Source organism: Sander vitreus, chromosome 18, assembly GCF_031162955.1.
Source record: "Sander vitreus isolate 19-12246 chromosome 18, sanVit1, whole genome shotgun sequence".
Taxonomy (NCBI): domain Eukaryota; kingdom Metazoa; phylum Chordata; class Actinopteri; order Perciformes; family Percidae; genus Sander; species Sander vitreus.
In genome coordinates this window covers 17394855-17416231 of record NC_135872.1, presented here as the reverse complement: position 1 = coordinate 17416231, position 21377 = coordinate 17394855, and the positions used below count along the sequence as shown (strand labels likewise).

The window sequence follows — 21377 nt, the reverse complement described above, 5'->3', positions numbered from 1 at the left end:
CAGCTGCTTACAATAAGTATAACTCAAAAAGTCAACACATTTTCTAAATCTCATAATCCCAAGTGGGCTCGTAAACAATAAATGCAGCAGTCAACAATGTATGGCATTGTTTTTCCTCTCTTTCTCCCACACTGTCTCCACATCTCTGTTGTTTCTCTCTGCCCCTCTACAGCGTGTTTTCATTTCCATCTATTATGGAATGTAAATAGAGCAACTGACTGGCCACTGCACCATGGATACGACTTCAACAAGAATCTCCACAAGAGCAAGAGAAAAACACTAAGTGGGAATGCTCGAGGACCCCAAAGGTTTATTTTTAGCGTGTGTGGTGCAGAGTTAAGGTTGGCGTCATGTGTGTCATTGTCAGGTTTAAGGTGGAAAGATGGCACCCGAGGACCAATGTCCTAATGATTGTGAACAAACGTGTGTGTGTGTGTGTGTGCACGTGTTCAGCTGTACAAATCTGGCCTGGGTGTTTTATTTCTCGCCAACTTAATCTCAGCCATGTGAACAAAAAATTGTCTTTCTGTGTGTGATACACACACACACACACACACACACACACACACACACACACACACACACACACACACACACAGCTTATTGTACAAAATATCTGGCCAAAACGTCTGTCTTACATTCTCTTCACCTCGCCCCAGTTGGTGTATTTTCATTAAATCAACTCCAGCATGTAGATGCAGGAAATGACACGCATGCCAACATCTGCAACATTTTTTGCTGCCCTCTCTTTCTCTTGTGTTTGTGGAGACAGAAAAGCTGATAAGTTGAACAAAATAACACGCTGCTCTGTGTTTTTTGAAAACTCCTAACCTCTGGGCATTTGAGCTGTATCTCACATGAACACACAAGGAGTCACTCATGCCAAAATTACAGCTGTGAAACACTTCAACACTTTTTCTGTTTTTTTCTTTTCTTTTTGCTTTGTTGCTTCAGGAATGTTGTATTTCCTAAGTTTTGCATGCTGATACTGTATACAGAGTCCTGCTGTGTCCACATAGATGCATTGAACATCACAAGCTGATGCATTTTTCTCCTTGCTGAGCATCACCAAGGCTTCTCCCTCTGTCTTTCCTTATAACCAGTCATCCCCTTATCGTCTACGCCCTGCACATGCAAGAAAAGCATGGCACAGTGCCTTGTTGTCCTCCATAAGCATACATCTTCCCAGCGCTCATACAAATCACACTCTCTCTCACACGCGCGCGCGCGCGGTGAAAGCCTCTCACATTCCCACAAGCGCTTTGGAGGAATTGGATGGAGCTGCCGCGTCTCTCTCCGACTCAGAGGAATAAAAATACGCTTTACTCGCCGTTCAACATGTTTCGTTCAGACGGAACAACGTGATGCCGAGAATTTCTACAAGAGAGTTGTATCTTTTTTTCTTTTCTTTGACGTGAACTCAAGTTTTTGGATGCGAATATCGGGAGAGAGTTTTACGCCCAGGAGGGATTTCACAGCAGCGGCTTTTGTAGTCTTCCCCCCACCCCCTATGAAAAAAGGAATATTTTCCGCAGGGAAATTACAACCTGAGCGTTTACGACTTTAAATAGGCGGAATGTTTTAAAGGATTTCCCTCGAGTCGTAATAAGGAGCGCCCTCATTGTCCTGAGCGCACATCGTCTCCGTATGGCGGAAAACGTGCTCCGCGGTAAATAAAGTCAACAACATAAGACACCTTAAAAGCTCGCAAACCCAACTGAACTGTGCTGCTGTTCCCAAGCCCTGCACGGGAGTAGAACTGCCTCCTGTCATTTGATTTTTTTTTTCTTTTTTACGGAATGACATTTCAGTGGAAGTTGCCTTCAAATGGCTTTTCACTTTCCCCCAGGTTATGGCTACCCTTCCCATGCCTAATGGCACAGTGACAGTGAAACACTCGGATCTTTGCAAAGGTAAGACCTGAGCTGTGTTTGAACTCTCCAACTCTTAAACAATCCAACTTGACAACTATCCAGTCTATCCTTTTATTCCCATCCATATTTAATGACGTTTTGATTAATATTTAAAGAAAAAGAAAGTAAAACATAAGCAATCAGATCCTGACAGACTGATAACCATTAGTGGCTACATCAATGAGCCATTTACTGTAATTGATGGTGTTTTAAGCTTTAATATGATTTTAAGATAGCCCAGCTTATTGTAGGCTATGCTTGTGTGTGTGTTTTATTGATTTATTGGGGAGGGAATACAACAATACAACTGTTCATTGTGGCATCATTGAGATGATCACTATAATCTTAGTAGCCTAATGAGACATTATGTCAATATTCATGCTTTCAAAGATGAGTCAATCAATTCATCATTGGTGATTTGCCAATAAACCACAGCATGTTTTTCTCCCATCCCAGAATGCACTGTGTGGACTAGCCAGACCCTCCTCCGTAGCACTGTGGAGGAAGGTCTGGCAAAGCGAGACTACATAACGGGCAGGGAGTTGCAAGTCCATCGTTTGGCCACTATGTACAATTTGCTTCAATGCCCGGAGCTAAGTCCCTCTTCCCAGAGCCAGCAGTCACATGCATGTGTTTTGTGGGAAAAAAAGATGATCAGCAACGTTTGATTGAATGTAACAAGATATTACAATTAATCTAAATGCGTCAGTATGTTTTTTTTTTTAAATGTCACAGAAGTGAGTAAAAGCATTTAGCACAATTTGGTCACTTGGAGGTTTTTGGACACCAGTGACATCACTTACTGAAAAGTGCTTAGCTCCCATAAGGTTAGGCCTAGAGGATTGAAACTTTATACAGGTGTTGTTGACAAGATATAAAAATGTATGTGTGGTGTTTAACATAGCGTGGCATAAAGCATGTTTTAGTTATTGCTATTAAAATGTGATTTCTTAAAGATGGGGACAAAAAAAAAAAAAACTGGTTTTAACCATGTTTAAACTGATGTAGTGTAGGTTGTGTTTTGATCACATGCTAAACAAGCACATTTTCAGAAATTAGAAGAATTTAAGTTTCAAATGCTGCCTACAACCATACATGGCCCTGCACAGTGAAGGTCAAAAATCAAACAAGACAACAAACACAATGTTTAAGAGGAGGGAGGACAACAGAAGCTCTGGCGCTGGTGTTATCGTCTTTATCGTGTGATTTGCATGTGGGTGAGTTAGGAGTAACTGTCACCTTGAGAGCTGTTTGAAATACAAGGGGAACTTACTGAGTCAAATGGCTTTTAGTGAGACATCGTTCGCTGCCAAACACTTTACGCAGTAATGCATCTGAGTTTAATTTGAGACTCATTAAAAAGTCAGGCGACATATCAGCTAATGCTCCTTCACACGCATCCAGTAACTGGATAATCCTGTTTAAATACCCCTCTGGGACGTTAGCACTTCCTTCACTTTGTCGCTCCGAAGACTCCCAAAATGATAGACATGCCCACCAACCACCACCTGATAATACGATTTCATCCTGTCTGAGGAAAATATTCAGGTGTATCTGATTTAAGACATTATTCCTGCCTCCGCTGAGAATGTTCTAAAGGGCAAATGAAATAAAAACGGTTATTGGAAAACTTTATATTAGTGGAATAAAATTATTTCTGAAGCTGTGGAGAGTGGGCCTTTAGAATCCAAACATGGATACCACAAAGGTCCCAGGACGACACTGCTGCAGGGCAGTCGGGGACAGCTCCTGCCTCAGAATGAGTGTGGGTGACTGAGTGAAAACCGGGGCTGTGAGGGAGACAGAATGAGTAATTTTGCTAGAATTAACAGGGGGATCACACACACATACACACACACACACACACACACACACACACACACACACACACACACACACACACGGCACCTGGCATGACGATATGATGATTCAAAGCTTAATTCAATTGAAAAGAGCTGAATTTATCAGTGTGAAGGATGCAAGACTTTGAAAAAAAAAAAAAAAAACGTATGTATCATTAACATAATGAGGAAGAAAAGCAAACAAGATGGTGAAGACGGTGCAGGATTTGACACTCGAGTGCTTGCATCAGAAAATGTGCTGCTGAAAGGTCAGCAGGAAAACACAAAGTGACATATTCTCCAGACAGATGACTCACCATTGACCGTGAGTCTGTAGGAGTAAAGCAATGCACAAACACATGCTTGCTATCTTTTTATCTTTTGCTCATTCCTGTGATAGAAATTCCTCCTTCCTCCTTTATTCCTGCTCAGTGATCTTGTGATCACATCAAATGGACACGAAACACTTTTTCAATCAAAAAAAGTCTGCTTCTTTAAAGAACTACAAGGACAGCAACATGACATCATGACTTCGCGTAAACATACACGCCACTTGTTATCGCGAGGCTACGGTTGGGTTTAGGAAATGTCACATGCGGGTTGGGATTAGGGTTAGGAAAAGAAGAACGGGGTTGGGTTTAGGAAAACAACAAATGTGGAAAGGAAACGATCCCCGCTCTCCTGGGTGAAAGTCCTGAGTTTTACCCATCCACCACCCCGACTAACCTCCTTATGCGGATTTTCGTCCTTTCATACTACTCGCTACGGCGTCACTTCACACGCAATCGCAAGGTAATTTAAGTCAGTGGAGGCCAAACAGCATTGATAAACACGCTAAAAAGCGAGTATGCGTCTTAATAACACACAAATAATGGCATACGAATTGGCGTGTCATGCATACGCCACTTCATGAGATCAGTCTGAGGACAGAGACCTTAGTCAGGAAACAAGACGTTGAATATTGTGAACCAACTCAGCATTCGAAAATGTCATAAGAGAGAGTGTGTGTGTGTGTGTGTGTGTGCTGATAAACACTCACCCACCAAACCCCATAGGATGGCGGTTCCTCCTCAAAGGTTTCCAGTTTTTTCCCCCATGTGGTGAGCTGGTGGCCAAGGTTCATGTCCTTGTCTTTCTGGAAAAGCAAATATAATTACATTAGGGATTGACAAATGTGTGGTAATCCATGTCACAGCTTTGTGTCACATCATCTCATCTCTCTGTGATGCCTTACTGTCACATATTGCCAGGTCCATACTAATAGTGGTCTTTCATGTGGCAGCCCATTATAACTACTCTGTACTGTTTACTTTAGGTTTGTGGGGACCATTTTTACAAAGCATGCAACACAAGCTTGAATTTGACTTTCCACCCTCTGGGCAGCTATTTGGGTTCAGTTCATATTCATTTCACAGCAGGAAGTAATGACAATCTACTTAATGAAATTAAACATCCTAAGATTATCTCCTCACGGGAAACAGCTTATTTTTGCTAAATTGTGTTATCATTGTGTAGTAATTAGGGCTGTCAGCATTAACGCGTTAATCGCGATGCGATTAAGGGTCGAGCATAATGCGTTAATTTTTTTTAATTGTATTAATCACATGCTGCCATTTATTAATTTATTTTCACTTCACTCGGCTTTGAGTCGTGCCTAACAGGCTACTATTTTGCCGTACTTCCTCGTAACACATCCTGCTGCTGCAGGAATAGCAACACAGATTTCGGTGCCTCATTCTGGTGCCACTGATATGCCTGCACTTCTCTCTGATGCTCTGAAAACAGATGTTACAGGCAACAGAAACATCGCTGCACGTGATGCTAGTTAACACTATACTCGACAGCAGCTAACGTTAGCCTACCGCTAGCTAGTAGCTGGATTAAACACGGTTACAATGCTGACAGCTAACACTAAACGGTGTAAATTGTGACTGTGTTTCACTGTAGAGGATTCAACACCGGGATGTAACAATCTGCAGCTGCTGTTGTCGGAAAAACACAAACGGTGCGTTGAAACTGGTGCATTCAAAGTGTTAAATTCAAATGTGTGACTAGATTAAATATATAATAAACAAATACAAATCTTAAAATCAAGTTCATAAAGTCACTTTCTTTGCATTCATTTGATTCCCAATCAAGATACACTGGTAAGAATGGCTTTCCATTGTTAATATGTACTTAAAAACAGTTCTGAAATGCAAAATAATAGAATTTTAATCATGTGATAAAACATGCGATTAATCACGATTAACTATAGAAATTCAACGATTAATCGCGATTAAGAAAATGTAATCGTTTGACAGCCCTAGTAGTAATGTAAAAGCAGGAAGGTAAGTTTTAAATACTCCTCCATGTTAGTGTGTTTATGGCAGCTGTGGAGATATCGGCTGTTCAACAATCGGTTGCTAAAAAGCATCACATTTGTGGGCTATTTAGTCTGAGAAATAAAACCTGGGAGGCACAAAAAGGCAATCATGGACAATGTAAAAGGGATCACATGAACATCTTCCATTATAGGTTAATGTTTTATTTTGGTTTTTGTAAGAAACCCACTAAGAGGATTTCCAAAGACTGTTTTCTATTTGTCACAGCATTTCCCCCCAGCACACATTTGGTATAGTGATTATCTACTGATTAATGTTATATAAAGTGCACACAACTTGTAGTTAATGGGCTGAAACATGCAAAACAGTAAAGTCCTTTAACAGACATAAAACATTGGTCCTTAGACAGTTAGTCCACTATCCTATCCTATATTATACTATAATATATTAGATTGTATATATACTAGACAGTCAGCAAACCTCTGAAGGAAAATATTTTTTTATTTAATTCATGAGTTTAAAAATGAGGACATTTCCAATGTGTTTCACTATCATTTGAGTTGACTTCCTCTGTAGAGTAATGTGCAGGAAAACTACTTCAAATTGTTTGTATATGGTCAAGAACATTTTGAGTAGTAATCCGTTACGCTTCTCTGCAAACCTAATATAGAAATGGATTTATCAAATCAGGACTTCTTTGCTGACGGTTTTATTTGTTAGGTGTATAAAATGTGAGAAATTAGTGCTGGAAAGCGAGTTTTTCTTCGTACCGGTACCGTAATGGCACGAATAGACGCACATCAAAATCAAAGCGCGGCTCACTAAACCGCAGTGTTCTACGGTTCTGCTCTGTCTATCTCGTCTGTCCCATGTCCCTTTTCCTGCCGCAATGTTATCAGTATGTTGCACACCTCTCCCTCTATTTTTGCCTCTCTCTCGACCCTTCACAGAAAAACAGCTGATCTCAATTCAATTCAAAGGGGCTTTATTGGCATGGGAAACAGATGTTTACATTGCCAAAGAAATTGTGAAATAAAACAAAAACGAAAAATAAACTGTGGTTGCTTTTTAGTATAAAGTGTAAACACAGCTGTATAACATTGTAATCAAATATATAAATTAACTGCCAATTGCGCGAGTTGTGTGACAGTTGGCAGCCCTGACTTATGCAGGTAATTTCCAGCAGGCTTTGCAAGAGAACAGAACGTAAACAACCTTTCTATATTCTGAACATTTGCCAAATCTCAAATGTGGCCATGATACACAGAAAAAAAAAAATACTAGTGTTGTTTTGAGGTTAGTCTTTGACTCCCAGCTCAATGATATTATGGCAGATGACCTTAACTGCAGCAGCAGGGTGTTTGTCTGTTAAATCCAGCTCAGGTGGAAAAAACATTTACATTTTATTAGAGCAATTTGGCCTCAGTTAACCTTACCAGTACAGTTCATGACACACAAACAAAAACACATAGTAAGTATAATGGGAGACATAATGGATGATCATTGTTCTCTCCCTACCACACTCTCTCATTACATCTCTCCTCTATGCTTTCCTTCTTACTCCATCTGTGTCCATATTAGATGCCTTCCTCCATGACATGTTAGCATACAGTTCACAGAGTTGTGTCATTTGAGACTAACTTTTCTCAGTGTGTTTCTAGAGTCAAAAAAATTATGAGTTTGTTACTCATAGATCAAAGCACCTCCTCTATTCTCTCTCTCTCCCTGTCTTCCCCCTTTGGATGTCTTCCTATGATTCTGATACTTCTGCTCTTTTTGTCTTTCTATCCTACCCATGCTGTTCTCTTTCCTCTTCCACACTCTCCGTCAATTTCTCTCTAATGCGTGGAGAATTGTGGAGCTCCAGCACAAATCGCATAGATGAAGATGCAATTAACACCCCGAACATGAAGCTAACGTGTAAATGTTGAGTGTAAAAAAAAAGAAGCAAGCACCTTTCTGTTGCTCTCATCCTCTCTTCATATGTGGTCTCTCCATTTCACTACATCCTCTTCTTATTTCATCCAACTTGCAAATCCCCCCCCCCCTTCTCCCCAGTTCTACTCTGGCATCCTTTGTTGTCTCCTCCTTTCCTCCACCTTTCAATAACGCATCTTTGAAATTGATGGAGAGGTGGAGTGAAATCAAACCTGTGCAAAAAAATGTGCTGTGAGATAAAGGTTTGTTTTTGCCCAAAATCTAAATGACACGAGAAATGCATTATGATATTACCTGTCATTCCTGTGCACACAGCTGGTAGTTGCTATAGAAACGTGTCACCTTGCAGCAGCACATGTAGTTGCTATAGGGACAATACATCACGTGACATCGCCTATAGATAACATCACAGAGGAAGTGATATGTAGAGGAGGAAATTTCTGCTCTGAAAGGTTTTTAAAATGTAACTCATGTAACAGTAACAGAATAAATCTGCTCCCTGATGGGTGAGTTACGTTTTTTAGTAGTTTTGTTGCCTCACTGTGAGTTTGCACAGATAAATTCATTATTAAAGTCATCACACAGAGGCTAAGTAATGATTTATTAAACACTAATTTAGGAAACTACAATTTATATTCAGTTTGCGTATGATCACCGTGTGATTAACAGAGCCACAAATTGGGTGTTAGGTGTTGAGCACAAGTAACTGAATATTAACTTGTCGTTTCATGTGGTCACTGCCGGTGCGTCTGTTACGGCAGAATTTCGTTGGTTTCTTACTCCTGCCTTGTTAAAATGACAGATGCGCTTGGCTTGTTTTCTGCTTCTGTCCTGTCATCACCGGCAAGAAAAGCACTCTCCTTTATTGCTAGGCCTTTCTTTTACACTCATCATTTCACCTTGTCTCCTTCAAAATAGTTTTTTACCATTGTTGTTAACTGTTCAGCTTTTTGTTCAGGCTTTCAGTTTCTGGTCATGACTTAGACACATTTTCTCTCTTTCCAGTCTCCTTTCCTCTATCCTTCCCCTGTACTCACATCCTTCCCTCCCTTTCTCGTCTCTAAGGTAAACCGAGGAAATCTCTCCCCCTGCTCTTGAAACATTGTGTGGGTTCCTATTTGACGCACACCAAGGAGCGAAAGGAGCGAATCAAGTAGAGAGAGAGAGAGAGAGAGAGAGAGAGAGAGAGCAGAAAAACCAGAGAAACAAGGCTGGTTGTGTTTGTCCTTGTGTGATTCACCATCTGTGGTAAAGCACTTTCCTACTGCAGTATTACCAATAAGATGATTGACATGAAAAATACATTAAGATGTGAGAAGGAGAAAAGAGGGTAGGAGGCGAGAACGTCTGGTCCTGTGTGTGATTCACAGTTACTTTCAATACTAAAAGCTTTATATGTAGAAGAAAAGGAGGGGAGAAAGAGCGACGTGACCAAATAAAAGAAAATTAAAATTAGAAACAGATTAAAATAGATCTGAGGGGAGAGAGGCTAGGGGGAGGAGAAAGACAAACCATGAGTGATGAGATGAGAAAAAGCAGATAAGAGAAAAGGAGAGTCACAACCAGAATGCATTAGTTCACAGACTGAAAGAGAGAATGAAAGAAAGATGAAGGGAGAGAGATCTGCAGACTACAGTGCACACTTCTTGGAGGAAGAAAGAGAGGCAGAGAGAGATGCGGAAGCAAGGAGGGAGAGAGAAATTAGAAAATAGACAGACAAAGGTCATGGGTGTGTTCTTGTTCCCATGCTAAATCGGTTTAATCTTCTTATACAGTATACACAGACATGCACACGGCACAGAAAACTGGTAACCAAATAGATACCTCAGAACAACTTTGCTACTTACATCTTAATACACTTTTTTGTCATTTAAAAAACACAACCTATTATTAATCTACAACATCATAGTGAAAACATGACGACGCGTAAGCGTGGCATATAGCCCGTGAAGCATATAGGCCGATAGAAAGAGACAGGATGAGTGGGCAAAACTGTGGTAATTATATGGCCTATATGTGGCTGTGTGTGTGTGTCACTCTCTCTGTCCGTCCGTCTCTCTCTCCGTGTGCCTGATTGCGTGTCTCACTGTGAGAAGTCAAGACAGCCAAAATCACCAGGTGTTTTTATTTTGAAATGTGTTTTATTTTTGTAAAGTATCCGGCTGCACTGTGGTTTTCCTGTATGCGATTACCTGCCTGGCTTGACGCATTCGCTTGCGTCACGCCCAAGAAATAGAGGAGACGCGGAAACGATTGCTGCAGCGTGCAGGCCGACGCGGCCGCTCCGCGCCCGGTATGAACGGACAGATTGGATAACATGGGCGCCGAAATAAAAATAGCTGCGCTACGCCGCAGATCTTCTAGATCTTATACCCTCAAATAATGCTCATGATTAATACGATTTTTAAATGCTCTATGGCTATTCAAGAAGGCTGAACAGCGATATACAGTGTATGTCTGGGGACAACGTAATGCTGTGTTCACACCAAAAAGGGATAATTTGTGTTTTTAGTCGCGTTACTCGTGTGAGTTGGCCAGAGGATGAGGGGCTCCATGTAGATACCAACAACGTTTCCTGCCGCCGTGTCTTTCTGTCATCAACCATGGCCCAAATAACCACTAAATAACTACTATTGTTGCTTTGTACATGTTGTGGAAGTCTCTGATACGTCGGAAAACCAAACGCCGTTGTGTCTGGGTTCATTATACATCATCCGGAGGCACACACAGCTTGGTGAATTTCACCGCCCACAGACGGCTGCAATCATGTTTTTCCTTCATTTCGGATTCAGGAGTCAGGAGAATCTCAACGCTGGTAGGCCTTTGCGACATAGCGTGACGCGGATTGAGAATACGCAAACATTCTATTCCCGTGTTTGCATTGACCTTGTATGTAATTGAGCCGCACGAAAGATATGCTTCGAGTTTGGTGTGAATACACCATAAGTATGTTAAATGTGTGTAGGAGCAAAAAAATTATGCAAACTGTTCCATGTGAAGGTGGTGCTTAAGCTGAGGTGGTGATTCAATCTTACCAGTGTAGTACACCTGACACCTCAACTGCTGGGGATTACTGTGGTGACTTTTAGTTTCATATTTTCACCCAAAGGGCCCTATTTTAACGATCTGAAATGCAAGTATCAAACGCCAAACGCAAGTAGCTTTGTGGGCAGATCTCAGGCGCTGTTGCTGTTATACCGGCAAGATAAATGACTCTTGCGCCCGACGCAAATCTAAAATGGGCTACAAAAAAAGTAGCTACAGTACTCATAGGTGTAGTTTGGGCGTAACGTGCAATAAACCAATCAGAGCGTTATCTCACATTCCCTTTAAAAGCAGGCGCGCTTGTTCCATGGCGGATTTGCTAGGCGCACGCTCTTAATACATCCATGGGCGCACGCCAGGAGCGGTTCACAGCTGAGGAGACAGACGTTTGCTATTGATTTGATTTTAAAGAAATGTCACAAAAACATACTTTCCAATGTTTTGGGCTCACTCTCACTGAATCACGAGGTTATGAAGGCATGGTGATATTTTTGCAATGTAGTCTAACATTAGACCGAGATTACCTCACTATCGACGATGCAGCTGTTCTGTCTCTCCTCTCCCGTGCTGCTGCTGGGGCATTTGGGTTTAGTGACATCGGCCCATGCAGTTCAACATCACATCTCCTTAAGTCCTCTAATATTTCCACATTTATGTCATCAACACATCCACGATTCATGGAAATGTGTAAAACAAGGTCATATTTTTCCTTGTATTTATGTATGGTTTGCAAAAATGGGAACTGCTGGGTCCGTGAGATGAGAGAAGCAAAGTGTATGCGCGGTGTGCACACTCTACATTACGGCCAAACATGCGCCCTTAAAATAGCATCTGAATAACGCGCCACTGACTTTAGACTAGGTTTTTCCTGGTCTGTGGCGGAATTGTTTTCGGAAACTGGGAACCAGGGAACGTTTGCGCCGGAACACGCCTCCTCTTTTTGCTGAACCGCCCCCGGGAGCGCAAGTTCATTCCCTAATTTACCGACGTGAGTCTGTGGAGGGAAAAGTCCGCTGTGCGTCGGGTGTACAAAGTCAATTGCGCTGGGTGCAAGATAGGGCCCAAAATGTTAAAGTTCAAGAGCAGAAGTAACGACATGGCACCAAACAAAAACAGTCAATTCATTTGACGCAATGAAGTTAGCTACCTTTGCCAGAATTTGATCTGAAGAGGAATACTTGAAATTGCCATCCACCAGTTTAATCCTCTTATTGCTAAACAGGACAGTGCTAATGTTCATGTGAGCCCAGGTTAACAGGTATTTAAAAACCAAATGATTCTTCCAGAATAAGCCTGTGTTTGTTGTAAACCATTTTCCCTTTAAAAACTATTATTAGACATCTGAGCAGCTGGTGAGCAGAGAGACTATGATTCATTTGAATATTATGTCATAATTGCAGCACTGTATTTCCAATTTTATAACTGCAACAACAATGTAAATAGTGACAACAATGCCAACAATAAAAAATACAAATGACGAATTTGAATTAAAATGAATACAAAAATGATCCAAGATTTTTTTTTAAAACACAAGCCATGTGTGTTTATCTCTTATCTTGTTTCCTGAGTTTCTCTCTCATACACACAGGGAGAAAGCAGTCAACAAACCTCCTGCAGGCGTAAATGTTTGACTACACACACACACACACACACACACACACACACACACACACACACAGCCCTGCACGTTGTCCTGAAGGCTGACGGCCAAAAACAAAAACATCACCAGTAAACAGAGGCGATTGTACTGGGTGTGTACATTTTTTGTGTGCTTACATCTGTATCACTGCTAAACTGTCAAACAGCATTTGTTGAACTTGAAAAGACGCTGAAAGTCGGGCACACTTTCCCTGTAAAAGTGTGTAAAACTGTCACCTACAGGCAGCTTTTCAGAAGCCACTGCTGTACGTGAGGCGACACGTCTGCGTAAAAAAAAGACGACAAATAGTGCTGCTCAATTGTGAGAGATGCTGCACGTACATCTCATATATTCAGAGCATCTGGCAGACTTTGGCTGTGCTGATTTGTGTATCCCTACACCTGTTTTTAAAAATGGTTGTTGCTAGTTATGTTTTTTAATGTGAACTAGTGCAGTGCCTGTTCAAAATGTGCGTGTTTGGAATGGGCGATTGCTTGGCCTGTGGTATTGCTGCTTGTAGAATTCTTCAAAACCAAGTCTGAAGTCTACATCAGAGGAAGACATTGTACTACTGTATTTACCCGACGGAGAACGTAATCACAAAATATCACAATGAAAATGTGGAGTAATCAGACATTAGCGTCATGGACTCCTGGCAGTGTGCTACCCATCCGGCCCCACATATCTGCGTTCATCAACCACCAGAACCGGATCGTGTGTGTGCGCGCACGCAGAGAGAGAGAGAGAGAGAGAGAGAGAGAGAGAGAGAGAGAGAGAGAGGTTTAGTGGCTTGACAGTTAACGGTGAAGTATGGATTTGATTCCCAGGGGTATTTTGGCGACGGTAATGTTATTAGTGTTGTAAATAGACTTAATTAACCCGACCCAGGGTGAGTCTGAGGAAAACTGATGAGTCTGCCCGGTTCAGCTCTGAGATTTTCTCGCATTGCACAGCGCTGTGAAGATATAATCTCAGAGATTACGTTATGTTCTGCCAACTCACAGCAACTTAATACAATAGCAGGAAAAGAGTCCCACCCGCTGTTGTAAAGCGTTCTGCATGTGGCGTCTGCGTGTGATGTGTAGGTTACCTTCCCCCCAAACACGCCCCCAAACACGGACACACATATATGTCTCGTTGCTACTTGTCTGTAGCTGGCTGTGCTTTGCATGTGTGGAATTCTGAAACTCTGGAATTCGGGAATTGTCGTTTGTTTATTCAAAGTCAAAGTCGAATGCTAGAGCAGCAAAAGCCAATGTGTGCTCCTTTTACCTATATATTTAACAATATCGTTTGCATTTCTAATCCAAACAACGTCAAACTTGGCACTGCCCTTACTCGTGCCCGTAGCAAGACACCTGTCAAGTTTGAAATCCATCGGCCTAACGGTTCGAGAGATATGCGCGTAACACACAGACAGACAGACAGACAGACAGACAGACAGACAGACAGACGTTCCTGCAATTTATAGATAGATGTATGTACTATGCCTTTATCAAATAGATGTTTGCTGTTTTTTTCATCTTTTCGTGCAACAAACTTCAAACATCAGTGGTCGTTTAGTCCCAGGGTACAAACGTGCACACACTAGATGCTGGACGTACATCCATCCATCCATCCACCTTCGTCCGCTTATCCGGTATCGGGTCGTGGGGGTAGCAGCTCCAGCAGGGGACCCCAAACTTCCCTTTCCCGAGCCACATTAACCAGCTCCGACTGGGGGATCCCGAGGCGTTCCCAGGCCAGGTTGGAGATATAATCCCTCCAACTAGTCCTGGGTCTTCCCCGAGACCTCCTCCCAGCTGGACGTGCCTGGAACACCTCCATAGGGAGGCGCCCAGGGGGCATCCTTACCAGATGCCCGAACCACCTCAACTGGCTCCTTTCGACGCGAAGGAGCAGCGGCTCTACTCCGAGCTCCTCACGGATAACTGAGCTTCTCACCCTATCTCTAAGGGAGACGCCAGCTACCCTCCTGAGGAAACCCATTTCGGCCGCTTGTACCCTGGACCTTCTTTCGGTCATGACCCAGCCTTCATGACCATAGGTGAGGGTAGGAACAAAAATTGACCGGTAGATTGAGAGCTTTGCCTTCTGGCTCAGCTCCCTTTTCATCACAACGGTGCGATAAATTGAATGTAATACCGCACCCGCTGTGCCGATTCTCCGCTGGACGTACAGTACATGTTAAATGTATTACTAATATGCTGCTGCATGTGTATCTGCAGGTTAAGTATGACTGCAGCAGCAGGTGTGCTAACAGGCTTGGCTAAGCTAAAACGCCAAGACTCCGCCCGCTCTCAGCACCGGCCCTTACCTACATCGCCGGGCCTGGGAAACTCCGCCCCAGAAGCTGCCCCCAGGTAATTATCTTAGTCTTCTTTTCATAATTTCAATAGTAATACAAAGATTACTAGAACCTTTATTTGCAAATGAGCTTTTTTTTATCCACTACTTTTGTGATTTATGAGTGACACTGGTATTAATGTAAAAAAAAAGCCAGCGTCGACTATTCACAAAAAACCTAGTGAATAGGTGTTACGGTCCATGCAAATGCTTTGCAATCTCTGTACACTTTTTGTATGGTGGCTGTAATGATGTCACTAAATATATGTCTCCAAAAAAACTATCATTTCTGTTTTCTTTCCATGCTTTTCATTTAGAAAGCGGAAGCGACGCACCGATGTTGTGGTAGTACGTGGTAGGCTCCGCCTCTACTCCGCCTCCGGGTTTTTCCTCCTCCTTGGACTGGTCATCTTGGCCGTAGGGATTGGCATGGCGACGCTGGGTTACTGGCCGCACAGTGAAACCATGCCCTTGGCCAGGGCGCCGACCGGAGGAGGATCTAAGCCAGCAACTGCTGGAGGAACATCTGCCACAGGAGAAGGAAACAGAACCATGGTGGCCATCACAGACAAGGACGTGACTAACTCCAGCACGAGTCATAATGTGCAAGGTAAGTGAGCACAGGAATGAAAAGTTAACCACGATTGTTTCATTAAATTGGTTCTGAAGGGTGATTGTTTTTTAAATGGACTGAGTCAGTTTATCTGTACTCTCGCTAAACACCTTTTTCTGCTCCATGGTTCATGAATTCAAATTCCTTATATTGAATGGCTCCTATGCTCTGCATGTAGGTACGCCCTCCAAGCAGACTGGGGGCGCTCTGACACGGTTCCTGGAACAGCATCGTCACTCTGAGAGGATGAAGATGTTCGGGCCCTTCACAATGGGCATTGGGATTTTCATCTTTATCTGTGCTAATGCCATTCTTCATGAAAACAGAGACAGAGAAACTAAGGTAGGTAGTAGAAATGAAATACTAGAGTTGCCAGTGGATTTTGAGGGTCTACATGCTAGCCGATAAACTGTAACAGGAAATATAAACAGAACTGATATTGCCTTGCCAGGAGGGAAACACTGATATGTGCAGAGATCGGTTGTACAAAAGGTTATGAAGGACAATTTAGAACAGGTTTTTCAATTCTAAAACACAAAACCTGAGTCAATAGAATATGTATGTTATAATATTCCTCCCCAACACTGTATTCTCATTTCAGTTCTTCCTCCACTCTCTACAAAATGAGGAGCATGCACAGTGCAGTCATCCATATTCATCATCTCTACTGACATGCAAATCATATTTCTGGCAAACTCGTAACATCCCTAGAATGCAATTCCCTTCTGATCACATTTCCTCTGCTCTTATGTCCTCTCTTTTTCTTCCTTGATTTCTCTTCTGCACTAGATAATCCACATGAGAGACATGTACTCCACCGTCATTGACATCCATCGCCTCAGGCAGAGAGAGCAAAAACAACACCATCACCGCAACAGCACCTATGCAAGAGAAGTTGGGGATCTTCGAACCTTTGGAGCTGATAACGCAGCCTGGTTGGCCAGCAACTCTCCCCTGGCGTATTCCTCTCGGGCCGGAGGGGGAGGGTCTACAGAAGAAGAGGAGGTGCTGTTAGGGGACGAGGAGTTTCACAGACACAGGGGGCAGGCTAAGATGGATTGTAGCTTTGCGGGGCTGCTGGCGCCACTCTACAAGGATCGCCCCTTCTGTGGCCCGGGCCTCGGGCTGGCTCGCTCGGATTCAGTACGCCACCAGTGGTCGGTGGAGGGAGATGGGGGGAAGGGAGGACACCATGCACGCTCTATTGTTTCCTCCTCCATATCTGCATTTACTCTCCCTGTTATAAAACTCAACAACTGCGTTATTGACGAGCCGGAGATGGAGGCAATTACTGAGGAAGAGAGAGGAGGAGAGAGGAGAGGCGGTCAGACGTCACAGCCTCTGAGCTCCATGGAGTCTCTGGTGGTTCCTGTACCATCTGTTGCCAAGGCCTCCAAACCGCCATGCTTACACCGGAGTAACTCGGCCTCCTCTTCCTCTCACTGCTCCTCTGTCTCCTCTTGCTCCCTCTCCCCTGCTCTCTCCTCTACCTCAGGCTGCTGGCTCTCCCCGGGAGCAGCAAAGAGTGACTTTGGCTCCAACTCCTCCTTGCACATGCTCGGCAGCCACTCCAAATCTCTGGACCTGGAGCGTAGGCCGAGCATGCTCAGCGTGCACCCCGAGCAGCGCAAGCACCCTAGCTGGCCCCGCCTCGACCGTAGCAACAGCAGCCATAGTAACAGTGGCAATCGGGGCAGCAGTAAAGGCTACATGCGGCTAGAGGACAGGGAAAGCGAGCAAGGGGAGCGGCTGTTAGATGCGTCAATGTCCGTTACAGACAGGCGCGACTACAGTAAGCGGGAGAAGCTGCTAATGATATCCAGGTCGCATAATAATCTGAGTTTTGAGCACGACGAGTTTAACAGCAGTACACTGAAGAGGGGCAGCTCTGAGACTCGATTCTGAAGACGCTGAACTAAAGGTTGAAGACAGTTCTGTAAATTTGTCTCCAGACAGTATGAGTGTACAGTGCATTTTTGTCAGGTGATGCAACAGCTGCACCTGGGAGAGAGGAAACTTAAAACGTGGTTTCAAAGAAACTTTTTTTGAGCAGCGGGCTGGAGAGTAGTGAGTAATGGACCATCTTGTGCAGTAGAAGGTTCAGGGATGCTGAACGCCTGCTGTACCAGGTCCAGAGGTGCTGTTCCGTATTTGACCCTGACCTGTGAGCTCTGTCGAGGGAGACCTTCCCTACAGGGATCAATAAAGAATAAATCACATCATCAGTCTACTTTATACATAGTGTTAAATGCTTTCATTCCAGCAGCTGCTGGTGAAATCAAGGACACATTGGAAGCGCTTTGAGTACGTTTCTCCCTCCGCAGGTGGCAGTGACACAAAGGCAAATCTTTTATAACAATGTCACAAGGTACAACCTGAGAAATAAGCATGGACAGTTAAATATCAGAATACAAGAAGCTTTAAAAAAAAAAACAAAGCTACAAAGTGCTTAATATGGTTGTATAGACACACTGAGGCTAATAATGATCATTTTCAAAACAGATATGAAAACATAACCAGAATCAGCTTGTAACGTATAGCCTGGTGTAAACCTATATAAGAACACGTAATGGCATACTGCAGCGGCGAAGCTCCAAAAGACATATATTGTTTATAAGGTGGTTCATGTACGTTTGTGTGTCTGTTTGATCCTCAGATCGTAGCAGATGTAGAGATCCACACAAGTCAAACAAAACCATTTACTATAACGTAAATACGCTACAGCACAGATATGAGTTAAATCAAGATGCTGCAGGCTGCAAAATACAATAACAGAGTCAATGTTGTCCTTGCTGCCCTTTTCCCCCAAGAACTATAGTAAGAAGTTTTGTATGTCTGCTAGAAAACTACAAGTAACAATCTCCGTATATGGCTTTGATAGAGGCATCTTGAGTTTATTTCTTACTAGAAAAGATCTTGATTGACTTCACTCAGGATATCACGTTGTCTACGTTGATCTTTTTTTTTTAGAGCTATTCACAAAGCTATTCAGTATTAGAGAAAGCCCTAATATTTGAATATTTATAGACTTGAATTGAATTGGTTGTAACCAATGATTATTCTCATTAGTTTAGTATTTTTGATCAATCAATGCTCTATGAAATGCCAAAATGTATGACAAATTATCACATCTGAGGTACTTCTACTTGATAAATGACTTAAACAATTGATTAAGAGAACTGTCATTGATTCATTTCAAGTCAATCAACAATTTGTTTACTCTGCACTATTGAAAAAAACTATATTTGAAACAAAAATCTGTAAAAATGAGAGTGTAATGTACTGCCATTTCACTCGAGCCAACAGTAAATCACCATGTACACATTTATCTTGTGCTATATGTATAAACTATGTGTATAAATCCAGGAAGCTGTAATATTTAAAGTCCAACTGAAGTTGTCTTGTCTGCTACAGCGTACATATCTGCTTTTAAACAACAACCCACATTTGCTTTCCTGCTAACGTTTCCTCCTTGTCTAACCTACAGAATTGAAAATACACGTCTTGTCCTTGTAGTTGTTGAACGAGCGACCAAACAAACATTCACTGAGGAAAAGTGAACTGCTAACATTGGTTTGCAGGCTACCTAGCTAATTAGCTGCTCAGCTGCAGCACATTAAACAGCATGTAGAAGTACCTGCAAACAGAACTTTGGTTCAGTTAGATGCTGGTTTAACACCGTCTTCACATGACATGCACACTACAGCACAAGTTTGTTTACTTTGTCGCTTGTTCCCTACGGTGTTACACCGGCACTCTGGCAGCCTGCAAGCTGCTGTCAATCAAACAAAGACACGCCTCTCCAGCCGGCTGAGACAAAAAGGAGCATTTCTGTTATTTCCCCCAAGACCTTAAAAAACTAAAAACTATAAACAATGCATGAAAAAAAAAAAAAAACATGTTGACATTACAGATTTGACTGCAAAAAGGAATGACCAAATGCAGTTTCAGTTGGACTTTAAAATGTAAGCCATGCCATTTTCTTCTACAGTTGCCTTTGGCACATCTTGTGTTGCTTTTTATTTGTTTATAATCTTTGGGACAATATTCACCACGTGATGATGACGATTGCAGGTTTGAATTCAGGAATTCAGCTACTGAGCAACATAGTAATAATGTCTCAGCATCAGGAGAGCTTCATCAACTGGTTCCCAGCAGTTTATGGGTCAACGTCCAAAATAAATAGTGTTTTCACTGAAAGGTTGTTTTGTCCCAATGAGTGTGTTTGACCAATACTGATTCCTGTGCAAGGATTCACATTTAGGAGCTCTTATCAGGGGTCAGTGAGAGGACACACACATACATGTACCAACACACGTCTGACCCTACATCTAAACACCACTTAATACATCACTTATTCCTCCTTCTCTCTTTCCTCCTCCTCCTCTCTTCGTCCCCTGCATAACAAAATAATAAGCAAAGGTCTGGATGAGTCATTGAAAATTACCCTATGCTCCACAGCTCTGTGTGAACAACACACACACACACACACACACACACACACACACACACACACACAGCAGTTCAAAAGCAGGAGACTGATGATGCTGTCTCATCCTCTCTGTTATCGAGGGCACAGATGATAATCCTAACCCTTTCCGGAGGCAAGAAACATATTGAGGCAGCAGAGAAGGATGATGTCGCATCCAGTTAACATTAAGATAATAAAAAATAAATAAAAAATGCCTCGTTCTGTTAAAGCTTTCCTTCACTCTCTTTGTCAAGATTTTGATGTGAATGTGAAATGAAAGGCTGAAGTCCTTTTTGAAGGAATAGTTCTGCCTTCAGCAGTTCACTCCGTGTTGCAATTTTAATCGTATAACATTGGAGCATCTTGTTGCCAGGAAACATTAGGATGCAGGATTGACCTTGTGTCCCTTCTACAGTCCATTTACTGTCATAAAAGAAATAATCTAGACAACCATGACCCTACCGACCTCACAGTTTTTGAGTCTTTTTCCCTGAATGTTGCATCAAAGTCTCACTAGCCAAGGCACAAAGGCACTTGGGATACAGGACTTCCTATAACTACATTTTGGTTGCTAAGTGCATCTCCCTTTAAGACAGATGGCTGAGTAATGGAAGCAATTGAATCAAATGTTCCTAATGTTTTACTGTGTGCATGGAAATAAACCCAGAGAATCTAAATGCAAGTGCCTCTTCTCAGTAACCCTTGATGCTTCGGCAGGTGGTGCATCCACATCTCAGTTCCCTCTTTCTGAGGTAGCACATGAACATGCTCCATCTCTCTGCATCATCTGGGTGTTCAATCGCGAGCCGATGTGTTACGGAGACACAGCTCGCGCCTTCTCACCTCCTCGGCTGTGACACATACTTGAGCTAGCTGAGGGACTGTGAGTCTGTTGGAGAGACTCACAGTCTTGCAAAATTGTGCAAAATGACATGATGTGCACAAGGTATATACTGTATGTAGATATATGAATTAGCTTGTAGCTGAATGCCAAAGACAGTGTATGGAGAAAAAAATCGACAGAAAAACTAACACATTGTTGATTTTGGTCTTTTCTTGGGGTTTGTTGGCAATATGAGAAATATGGAACAACAGCCTTATACTTTAACTTGCAAAAGACTTATTTATATTATATGATATTGTTATTAACCTGTACTCACGTAATGAAAGCTTTTAAATTTGCTGTTCTAGACACCTGATTTTGCATCGCTTTCTCTAAGAAAATGTGCAGAGAGTGAAACTTTTCA

General features: G+C 42.5%; 1 protein-coding gene across 1 annotated transcript; it reads left to right on the top strand.

The window, feature by feature from the left end:
* The first annotated feature begins 1200 nt into the window (after positions 1-1200).
* On the top strand, positions 1201-20801 carry tmem200a (transmembrane protein 200A). Its single transcript, XM_078274921.1, has 5 exons — positions 1201-1913; positions 14929-15063; positions 15364-15656; positions 15838-16001; positions 16449-20801. Exons 2-5 carry the CDS (start codon positions 14936-14938, stop codon positions 17562-17564), a joined length of 1701 nt encoding a protein of 566 aa, XP_078131047.1. The 5' UTR covers positions 1201-1913; positions 14929-14935; the 3' UTR covers positions 17565-20801.
* The last annotated feature ends 576 nt before the right edge of the window (positions 20802-21377 follow it).

Coding starts and splice junctions, on each gene's coding strand:
- tmem200a (XM_078274921.1), top strand. CDS start 14,936: ATGACTGCAGCAGCAGGTGTGCTAACAGGCTTGGCTAAGCTAAAACGC. Junction 15,064..15,363: donor GCCCCAGAAGCTGCCCCCAG/GTAATTATCTTA, acceptor CTTTTCATTTAG/AAAGCGGAAGCGACGCACCG. Junction 16,002..16,448: donor ACAGAGACAGAGAAACTAAG/GTAGGTAGTAGA, acceptor CTTCTGCACTAG/ATAATCCACATGAGAGACAT.